The 11309-nt window shown below is 40.4% G+C and overlaps 1 protein-coding gene across 1 annotated transcript; it reads right to left on the bottom strand.

Moving 5' to 3' along the window:
- Positions 1-2794: 2794 nt before the first annotated feature.
- LOC128705652 (uncharacterized) lies at positions 2795-10814 on the bottom strand. The gene is made up of 3 exons (XM_070080826.1): positions 7261-10814; positions 7103-7159; positions 2795-6851 (listed from the first exon to the last, which is right to left on the bottom strand). The coding sequence occupies exons 1-3, from the start codon at positions 7403-7405 to the stop codon at positions 2869-2871; spliced, it is 4185 nt and encodes a 1394-aa protein (XP_069936927.1). The 5' UTR covers positions 7406-10814; the 3' UTR covers positions 2795-2868.
- Positions 10815-11309: the final 495 nt, after the last annotated feature.

Consider the following 11309-nt stretch of genomic DNA (forward strand, 5'->3'; position numbering starts at 1 on the left):
AATTCAACTGATAGTTTAAAATAGGAGAGGAGAGTTATTACATGGAGAGTTAGAGGTATTCGGTAGATGGAGGGAATATTTTGAGGAATTGTTAAATGTTGATGAAGATAGGAAAGCTGTGATTTCGTTTATAGGTCAAGGAGGAATAACATCTTGTAGGAGTGAGGAAGAGCCAGTTGTGAGTGTGGGGGAAGTTCGTGAGGCAGTTAATAGAATGGAAGAGGGTAAGGCAGCTGGAATTGATGGGATAAAGATAGAAATGTTAAAAGCAGGTGGGGATATAGTTTTGGAGTGGTTAATGATTTTATTTAATAAATGTATGGAAGAGAATAAGGTACCTAGGGATTGGTTGAGAGCATTCATAATTCTTTCGTACAAAGGCAAAGGGGCCAAAAGAGAGTGCATAAAGTATAGGGGAATAAGTCTGTTTAGTATACCTGGTAAAGTGTATGATAGAGTTATTATTGACAGAATTAAAAGTAAGACGGAGAGCAGGATAGCAGATGAACAAGGAAGCTTTAGGAAGGGAAACGGGTGTGTAGACCAAGTGTTTACAGTGAAACATATAGGTGAGCAGTATTTAGATAAGGGTAAAGGGGTTTTTGTCTCATTTATGGATTTGGAAAAGGCGTATAATAGGGTAGATGAGAGGCGACTGGCAGATGTTGCATATGTGTGGAATAGTAGGAAGGTTATTGTAAGCAGTGAAGAGCTTTTATGAGGATAGTGAGGCTCAGGTTAGATCTAGTATGTACGAGAGGGGGAAATTATTTCCCCAGTAAAACCAGGCTTTAGGCAAGAATGGGTGATGTCACCATTGTTGTTCAATATATGTATAGATGTGGTTGTAAGAATGCGTGGGTATTGGCATGAGGTGTGGGGTTAAAAGAAAAAGAATCTAACACAAATTGGAAGGTGTCACAGTTGCTCTTTGCTGCTGACACTGTGCTTTTGGGAGATTTTGAAGAGAAGTTACAGAGGTTGGTTGATGATTTTGGTAGGGTATTTAAAAAAAGGAAATTAAAAGTGAATATAGGAAAGAGTAAGGAAATGAGGATAACAAAAATTTTAGGTAACGAAAGACTGAATATCAAATTGGAGGGAGAGTATGGAGGAGGTGAATGTATTCAGAATGTGTCAGCAGATTGGTCTATGAAAGGTGAGGTGAATCATAGAATTAACGAGGGGAATAATGTGAGTGGTGACTGAAGAGTCTGTGGAGATAAAGAACATTATCGATGGAAGCAAACAGGGGAATGTATGAGAGTATAGTTATACCAACCCTCTTATCTGAGTGTGAGGCATGGGTGGTGAATGTTGGAGGCAGTGGAGATGTCATGTCTGAGGGCAATGCAGAGAATCCATTGTTTGGAAATTACAAGGAGGTGCGGGATTACCAAAACATGTAGAGAGGATTGAACGAAATACAATATTGGAGGGATGGCGGGGTCGGGGTTGGAGGCAGGGGATAAAAGAGGTTTGGTGTGTGAGGGGCTTGGACTTCCAGCAAGCATGCGTGACTGTGTTAGATAAGAGCAAAAGGAGAAAAATGGTTTTTAGAACTTGACGAGCTGTTGGAGTGTGAGCAATGTAACATTTATGAAGGACACCTAGGATTTGAGTCCTGGAGTAGTATATATTGGTCGATCTAGGAACACTGCCGGATAATGACCATGGAAAATGCGATAATGATGGGGTTTGCATGACAGGGTAATTGTTTAATATGATTAATCATGGCCCAAGGGGATAGAGAGACTTATTCCTATGCATTAATAAGTAGGTACATAAAGTAGAACAAAGGATTCGGGTGTGCAGGTGGCAGATTCCGGGATAATGAGTGTGGAAAAGAATGTGATAATGGGTGGTCTGCATAAGCACAGGTGCTGTCAGGGGGTACAAGTTTAATATGTTTAATCATCCCCCAGGGGATAGAGAGATTTATTTCTGTGTAATTACTAAGTATAGGAAGGTAGGTAATGATCACTTCTGACACCCCAAACTCAATCACTCTGATAGATGGGAGAGGCAGTACAAAAAAGGATTCAGGTGTGCAGGTGGGCAGATTCCCAGGATAATGAGTGTGGAAAAAGAATGTGATAATGGGTTGGTCTTCATAAGCTCAGGTGCTGTCAGGGGTACAAGATTTAATATGTTTAAACATCCCCCAAGGGGATAGAGAGAGAGAGAGGCTTATTTCTGTGTAATTACTAATTATAAGAAGGTAGGGTAATGATCACTTTTGACTCCCCAAACTCAATCACTCTGATAGATGGGAGAGACAGTACAAAGGATTCAGGTGACTGGGTACAAGCTTACCATCTCCGAGGGAGTCCCCCCCCCCCCCTTTCCCGGGGCTGCGACTCACTGACGCGACTGTTGCTACTTCACAACAACACTGCTGGGTTTAAAGAACGCGGTAATGGATGGGCAGCCGGTCGCCCGAGGGAACCGGATTCCGGGATAATGACCATGGAAAAATAATGAGATAATGGGGGGTCTGTATGACCTTAGGGCTGACAGGGTAGGAGTTTAATATGTTTAATCATCCCCCAAGGGGATAGAGAGTCTTATTACTAAGTAGGAACAGAAGTAGAGTAATGATCACTTCTGACTCCCCAAACTCTATTACACTGATAGATGGGAGAGAGAGGCAGTACAAAGGATTCAGGTGACTGGGGCTCTCTGATGGAGTGTTGCGGCGGGCCTGCTTCTTTGGAGGTCATCGGGTGTGATTATCAGCCCTGCGCCCGCTCTCCGGCTACATCGGGGGCATCTGTGTGAAAAAGGATAATAACCTAATTTTTCAAAGGGTGAAAACAAAAAAAGTCTCTCTTAGCAAATATATTTATTAGTTAACATTACATTGTTTTATTCCTCCTCTCCCTCAGAACAGCTAGCTTCTAAGAGCATGAAACTACGAGCAGTGGCGGAAGATCTACCTCTCTCGCGTCGATGCTTGACCCTGGGGAAAAAATCTCTTACGGTTTTTTCTCTTCCCCGCCAAAGATTGCAACTGTCTCTCATCTCTAGTTCCTCTTCTTCTTCTGTACTCCCTTCTTCAGTACTGCTATTAGCTTCTTCGTCTTCCTCCACTTTGTCATCTGTTTTATCTTTAAATAATTTAAACTTTGTTTCTCTGGCATCTGGATGACCATAGGATACAGAGTGATAGGCATCTAAGTAAAAGCGCTTATCATCAAATGAGCTAAGACCTCGTTTCCTAGTGGTGATAGTGGTCATCTGACCTTTTAAATTTCTAATTTGACTATATTGGAAGGTATGTTTAGAACCGTCTTCCAGCACACTTCTAAAGTTATTATGAGTTAATAATTGTTGTTCAGACTGAGGAACTCCTTTTGCAGCGATAGTGTTGTTATTATCTGCTAGCAGGATGCTATACATTTTGGGTTTAATGCAGACTATTTCTGAAATAAGGCGGTCCCCCACCTCACTTTTAAGTAAGCCTAGAGATCCCTTCCTTGAGTCATTGTAGAGAGGATGATCTGTGGGGAAATTAGATGTGTCTATCCATTTCCTCAATGGTTCCTTACCGATTTCATCAGTAAGGTTTTTGATGCCCTCTAAACAGGCGATGACACTATCGGTATCTGAATAGATTAGTTTTATTTTGTCTTGGTATGTTTTCTTAAGAATCATATACCAAAAATGGTACAGCTTAAATTTGGCAAGTTCTAGTATCTGGTAACCTATGTAATTAGGGTAAGTGAGTTTTATGGCTGGCGTCCCCGTCGTAACCAATACTTTGTTTTCTGAAAGCTTTATGGCTTTCTTAAATAGTGGCTTACTCACCGCTCGCAAAAATGCTCCCGCTGATGTTATGAGCTTCGTTTTGTTGGCATATTTTGATGGATTAAACAATGTCTTGCCGAATACAGAATTGGTCAACAATTTAAATAATCGCTGACAGTCTTTACTAGTGCTACTATTGCGTTGCCTCACGTTCGTTTCAACAAAGCCCGCCAGATATTTTCCTTGTGAGAATTCATATATGCTATGAATTTTCTCAATTTGTAGACCTATCTCCAAGAACAACTGCAATAAAGGCAATGATATTAGGTAGTTTCGTTTGGGGAGATGGTCCCCCACTAATTTAGTATTTTTACGGGGTAGTTTTTGATTACTGATAGCCAATAGCTGTTTGCTGTACTCAGATAGATCATCTAATGTTATCTGTTTGTGATAGAGACATAGTGGTAAGTCATCCGTGTAGCGAGCTAATTCTGGGGCTATTCCTAGAGTGTCTATAAGAAGCCAGTAACCTTTTATAGAGTCTTGAGGATTCTTCTGGAGAAGACTGCCATTTGCGAGAAAACTCGCCATTTCTGCGGGTGAGAGTTTTCGAATGTTTGCGTAGGGCAGCGCCTCAGTCATGCAAGAACCATAAAGAGAATTAAAATCCCAGTATAGCAAAAATTTACTTACTAAGTTTTTCTCATCAAAATTGGGATTAATGAACTGGTTATTGGCCTGAGCAAACGTCCTAACAGCAGTAGTGAAGCCGCCTCTTATATTAGACTGTATGATGTTATAAAGCTCCTGATCAGTAATTAATTCTAATTCCACTCCACTGGTTTTTAAGAAGGCATCATAGGCAAAGCCGGGGAGAGAAACATAGTGAACAACATCTAGATTATAGATGTTGTATAATAATCTCCTATGCAAGGTGAATATGTCAGCCAGAAGTCCTACATCACAGCTGAGATATACTAGGAGATAGTCTCCTAGAGTTTGACAAGCTGTTTTCTCCCAAACCAGATGAGCATGATCGAATTCTTCTTGGCTAATATGCTTCTTAGACAGAGAACTGTAGAAAGCTCTTTTTGGGGGTAAAGTCTTCTCTTCGAGCCTTTCTGGGGAGCTGCAATATTCATAAGGAAACACTTGTTTGCCGGTTAATAAGCTTCCCCAACTTTCGGGGGGTAGATGACTTATCATCGCCTCTGTGAATTTCAAGGGTGATTTTGAAGCTATGTGCGCCTGAGCCAAACTAGCCAAACCAGCGGACAAGAAGGCTAGACTATCCAGGAAACGTAGTGCTCCTATTTCTACCTTTAGGAATTTATATCCCTGTTTCATTAAAACATTGATTGGGGCTTTAACACTTAGTTCTTTAATTATCAAAGCCATATCATATGATAGGTTATGAATAATAACAGGCAAATATTTACCTGAATTTTTCTGCCTTAAATTGCAATTATTGCAGAGTGCTCCTAAATAATTAGCCTTAGGCATTAGATGGTCATGATGCCTCACCTTTGGTTTGGTAAGAGTAAAGTCCTGATGACAGAAGTTGCACTTCTTCTGTATGGCAAAATGTATATGCTGCTCCCTGGTCATATGAAGCGGATAACAGGGAGTGTTCATCTTTATCCAATCCCATAAAGACGAAAGTCTATCATACATATGATCAATACACTGTACCCCCCGATGGACATATCTATCTATTATAGTGCTATTTCTGTCTATCACTATATAGCCATAAGCTATTGCTACGTGTCTAGCTGTTATTACCCCCTCTGGCTTACGATTATCGAGATAAGCTTCTAAATCCACAAAGGCAGTATGAGAGGGCAAGTAGCCCTTGTGAGTATTTTTGAATTTACAAACGCTTCCAGCTGGGGGAAAAATCAACTTTTGTTGGTTGTCGCATGAATTGAAGTGAGTTTTTAAGTTGCAAATGTCACTATATTCACTTAAACAATTCAAGCAAAAGTGCTTATTGCGTGAATGTTTTCTGGAGAAAATTCTCATATATTTCTGGAAGTGTTTGATTAAAGCTACATGAGTCTTTCCCAACAATAACAGGGGCACTACCAGTGAATATTTATTACTACCCCTACGACATAAAGTAGCATGATAGGTCCCTTCATGAGAAGTTAAGCAATAAATAAATATTGATATTTTGTTGTCAGACTCGAGTTTGTGGATGTCACTCCACTGGACAGGGAGAGTCACTCGCGAGTAATTGACAAATTTCTGAAGGCTATCACATCTAGATAAATATCGTCTGATTTTATACCAGCCCCAGCCAAGTCTACGACAGAAAAAGGCCGCCAGACATTGAATAAAACAGCTATTTTTTACTCCTCTCGGGTTAAATATCTGATTTTTCCCTCGTAAAGATGTGGGATATTCTATATAGTCTCCTAGGTATCCACGCACTCCATTCTTGCATATTACAATATGAAAACCCTTTATATAATCTAGTATGAAGCCTGATCCCTCGCCCGATGAAATTTCAGTTTCTAATCGCATGCTAAGGTACTCCCTCCATGACCGTAAGAGCCGAGATATATCATCTCGTGTAACTAGTTGCGCGGGAAAAGTTATATAATGCTCACGACTGTCATCCTCTCCCAGTAGCGACTGTCTGCGCAAAATAAGGCTCAGTTCGGCATAAATCCTAAGAGCATTTTCATAAAGTGCTCGTCCTGATAGAACAGTGAAAAACTGTAATATGTGCCTCATAAATGTTGTTGCGAAGGACTGAAGAAATAATATGGGGTCGTGTTTATGAGAGGCAGGAATTGAATATTTTATTCGACAGAAGTGACCTTGAAAACATTCCGACCGACTCGTAATGTGTGGTTCCTCTGAAATGGAATCGTCTCCCATTTCACTCTCTTCCTCATCTGAACAAAAATTTTTTTTACCTGAAGTGAACCTTCGATTAACAGAGGAGGGGGAACCCAAGAAAGAGTAGTAATGATCCTTGGAAGAGGAGCTGTCACTTGTGGCGGCTGGTCTCCATCCACTGGGACCGGCAATCGGCTCAACTTGCTCTTGTGGGAGTGTTACGGTCGAAGATTCATCGGAGGACACAGACTGATCTGCATAATATAATTAGAGAAAGTTATTTATTATTATTTTGTTTTAGAGCCATACTAGACTAATTATAACTCTAGCAATCTTTTAAAAAAATGTTACTGTTAAAGTATAAAACTGGGAGAAGCTAAGCAATCTATGGAATATATGCGGTTCTCAAAATGATTTTTATTCTTGTTAGTGAGATACTTTATAAACATATCTTAAAAATGTTTGACTGTTAATAAAAATAATTGATTAAGAAAAGAGCGCTGACCTCTTTCTTCCTGGCCCGCCCCCCGGATCATCTGCTTGGAGTATTGCCCCGCCCCAACTGTTGGAAAAAATTATTATTAGCTCAAAGACTTATTTCATTATCTGAAAATAGCAGTTTTAAGAAAACATCAATTCAGAGCAATAACCTGGGTATCTCACCTGTCACGCATCTCCTGCGATGAGCTGTGACATTCGCTACACACACTGATAGCCCGCAGAAACTACAGGAGAAAGTGTGGTGAGCTGCATCCTGAGGGTATAATCGCCCGCATAGGTGGCATCTGCGAGCTGGGTGACGAGTCATATCTGTAAATACACACTCTCACTCTCATATTCCATAAATTATTTAAATTATAGATAATATTTTAATCTCCCATAGATAGAGAAGTTTTTACCTGCTCTAATCTAAGCTGGTAACTTTCTTGAGTGAGCGGGAAGAGCACCTTTCGCCCTAGACGAAAAGGTGAGCGTATTTATAGCACGCTTTTAGGATAGCGTGCTCATAAGATGCTTAATTTTCCCCAAAGTAGAGGTACAGTTTTTCACATCAGTCTCTCTCTATTTTCACGAGAATCTTTTAAACAAAAATCCCTGCAAGTCTATATATTATAAATATAATCTAGAAAAGATTTCTTATTGTCAATAAAGTAAGAGGGATAAAATCTGGGAAGAACTCTTTTCCCGAACGAAAAAATAAGAATTTAGACCGGGCAAGTAGGGAGGATTACGTAAATTGCCATAGTCATGTGAATTTCCCATTTGTATAAAGCCGAGGCGAGGGAAAGATTAATTAATTAATTTATAGATACTGACCATCGCCAAAACTAAATATTCTTAAAAATAATAATAATAATATATTTTTCCCCAAAATAAAAATAAATAGGCATCAGCCGGCAGAAAGTGGCGGGGCCTGCTTCTCTTTGTCTGTGACCTCCATTCGACCCACCACCACCTGGCGTAGGGAAGGTAGTGAAACTGCGTAATATCCAGACGACCTTCACTGTCGGTCGGGCTTTTTTTTCTATGGTCTTCTGGCGGGAGAAGGCCATGCCGCCATTGTTATCTTCATCTCTGGGATAAACTCCCCCCTCCCTCCCCTCTGCTTTGAACTAAAAAGAAATGTTTATATATAAGATGATTCTTCCACAAAAAGGCTCATTTGAAATGGGAAGATGGACAAGGTCTGTACCTTTACAGAGGAAGAGTTGAATATTTTCAGAGAGCCTGCAAGAATACTTGTTGCTGGTTTTAGCGGGGCAGGCAAGAGCAGTCTAGTGGAGCGTTTATGTAAAAAATATGCCGGTTCTTTCGCGAGAATAATCATTTCCAGTCTGGATGATAAAACTCACCCTTTGAAACAAATCACCTCTCTTAGTGAGAAAATCATTTTAGTGAAAGGTCTCATTAACCCGGCGGATTACCAAAATCCCCTTGAGACAGACAATAGCTCTCTGTATATAATTGATGACCTTTTTAATGAAGCAGTTAAGAGTGATGTTATAGCCAATATTTTTACTAGAGGAAGACACGAGCAAATATCCGTAATTCTCATATCTCAAAATTTATTTCCACAAGGAAAATACGCTCGCACGATCACGCTTAATTGTAGTCAATATATTTTATTAAGACAACGAGATCTGTCTCAGTTGGAATGTCTCGGGCGACAAATTTATGGAAAAAATCTAGCCCCGAAATTTGTTGAGATATATCGTCACGTCACTGCGGATAAATACGGCTATCTTCTGGTTGATTTAACCGCTCCAGAGGAAATTCAATTACGAAGCTTCATTACCGGAGAGGGCAACTGTGAAACTGTATACCGCTGGTAAAAACAAAAATGGCCTTAAATTCACATAAAAAGAAAATTCTAGAAAAAGTATATAGAGACGTCAATAGCCCCGGGGGCTTTACTGGGAATGTTAACAAACTTTTTAGAGCAGCTAGGGAGAAAAACGCCTCTATTACTTATAAAGACGTAGTAGATTATCTCTCTTCTCAGAGGGCCTATACTTTGCATAAATTGCAGCCTCTGCGATTTCCCAGACGGAAAATCATAGCTGCTGCCCCTCGCATTATACTCACCTGCGACTTGGCGGACATGACTTTATTACATTCCCACAATGGTGGCATTAAATATATTTTGTTATGCATAGATGTCTTTTCAAGGTTAATGAAGGCGGTAGGACTAGTCAGAAAAAACTCAAAAAGCGTCTTGTCAGCCTTACGAAATATTATAGAAAGCCCCACCTTCCGTGGAATTTCGAGATTACACACGGACAGAGGGACCGAGTTTTATAACCGTCCTCTTCTGAATTACCTAAAAAAAAAAAATATTAAATTATACAGTACCTTCTCGGACACTAAGGCTGCAATAGCGGAACGAGCTATTCGCACGCTTAAGCATAGAATCTACCGCTATATGACTTTAACAAATTCTTTAAAATATATAGAGGTATTACCAGCCATAGTAGAAACTTACAACTCAACTCCTCACTCCTCTCTCAAGAAAGGTCAAACTCCACAACAAGTGCATTCTCTGAGTCTTCCTCGAGACATTCGTCGGCAGTTTGGGCTAATGTATTTAAATGCCCGTCCTCATCAGCCTCGTACTAGTCCACGACTGACTCCTGGAGCGCATGTGCGGATAACTAGCCACCGGGGGATATTTCACAAGAGTTATTGGCCTCAAAACACCGAAGAAATTTTTAAAATCCAATCGGTTGATAATTCGCAAGTAATCCCCACATATTCTCTTATCGACCTGAGCGGGGAAAAAATACTCGGGCAATTTTACGCTCAGGAATTAATAGAAACATCTCTACCTGAATTTTTTCCCATTAAAATATTGAGACGGAGAAGAAAAACTGACGGCAGTAGAGAATATCTGGTGAGCTGGGTGGGTTATCCCCGAAGTGCAGATAGCTGGGTGCACGAGAAGGACATGCAAAATGTCAGACAGGGGTAAGCCCCTAGCAGTGCAACACAGAGACTTATTAATTTTATTAAACAAACTTCCAGCTAAAGCTCGCAATCGTATTATTAAGGAATTAAAAAAAAAAGAAATTAATTGCATATCTGAGATATTTACTAATTTTCTTAAGAAAAATCTAACAGTAGAACCGACTATTTTGAGCAAATTAAAGAAGTTTAGAGGAGACATTCTCACCGTTGCCCGTAAACGAACTCCACTTTATAAAAAAAAAAATATTCTTCTTTCGAAGCGTGGAGGAGCCATCTTAACTACACTCTTACCTCTGGTCATCTCGCTGATTAGTAGTTTTATAAAGTAAAAAATAATCGAAATGGTGGTAAAGGAATTTTGTCTCATCCCTCGGCTAACCGCCGAAAAATATATTTTTAAAAATGGAACAAATATCTTACCCACTCCTAAGCGCGAATCTCCTTTTCCCCGCCTTCGCAGAAGCACTGCAACCACCACTATGGCGCGTAGGAAGGAATCTTCCAGCCTCTCGAGAGTGAAAGTGAAACCAGCCCAAAGCAAGGATGAGAAGGTCAGCTCCTGCCCCAGCATAGCAACTCGCCCTCATAAGGGTAATTACCGCTTCGAGCTACCACCTCCCACGAGCGGGCACCCACCCGAGCTCTTTGTTGAGACTGGCGAGTCCCCCATAAAAAAAAAAAAAAAAAATAAGCTCGCTCGCTGTAATGCCGCCCGCGGCGGTGGCGGCAGTGGCGGCGGCTGCGGCGGCTGCGGCGGCTGCGGTGGCGGGCGCGCCCGCGGTAGTTGCCGCGAGGAGTCTAAGAGTAAAAAAAAAAAAAATCCGAAACAGAAAATAATAGCCAATAATAATAAACTCCCGCCGGAAATACTTTTATCTTTAATATCAAGAAAAAACAACAGTCTTTCTCTCTCGCCTGAGGACTCTTCCCCAAATTTAAATGAAATAATTGATCTGTATTTCACGAGAGAAGAATTGCCATACGCGAAATCTATGCTGAATCTATTCAAAAATAATTCTTTCATTCGGTGGGATAAGAGAGGTATTTTATTCCCTCCATACCATAATTTAAACATCTTACAAATCATTAAATCTTTGACAAGCAGTCGAGCGTACATCGATAAAAAACTTTTGCCCGTTGTAGGGGAATTAGTGAGCCTTATTAGATTAGAGCCAAGATTTATAAAAAATCACAAGGCGAGAAAACAATTATTAGGCGGTTTTTATGTTAAAAAGACCGCGGAAAAA

This window comes from Cherax quadricarinatus, unplaced genomic scaffold (genome assembly GCF_038502225.1).
Source record: "Cherax quadricarinatus isolate ZL_2023a unplaced genomic scaffold, ASM3850222v1 Contig1075, whole genome shotgun sequence".
Taxonomy (NCBI): domain Eukaryota; kingdom Metazoa; phylum Arthropoda; class Malacostraca; order Decapoda; family Parastacidae; genus Cherax; species Cherax quadricarinatus.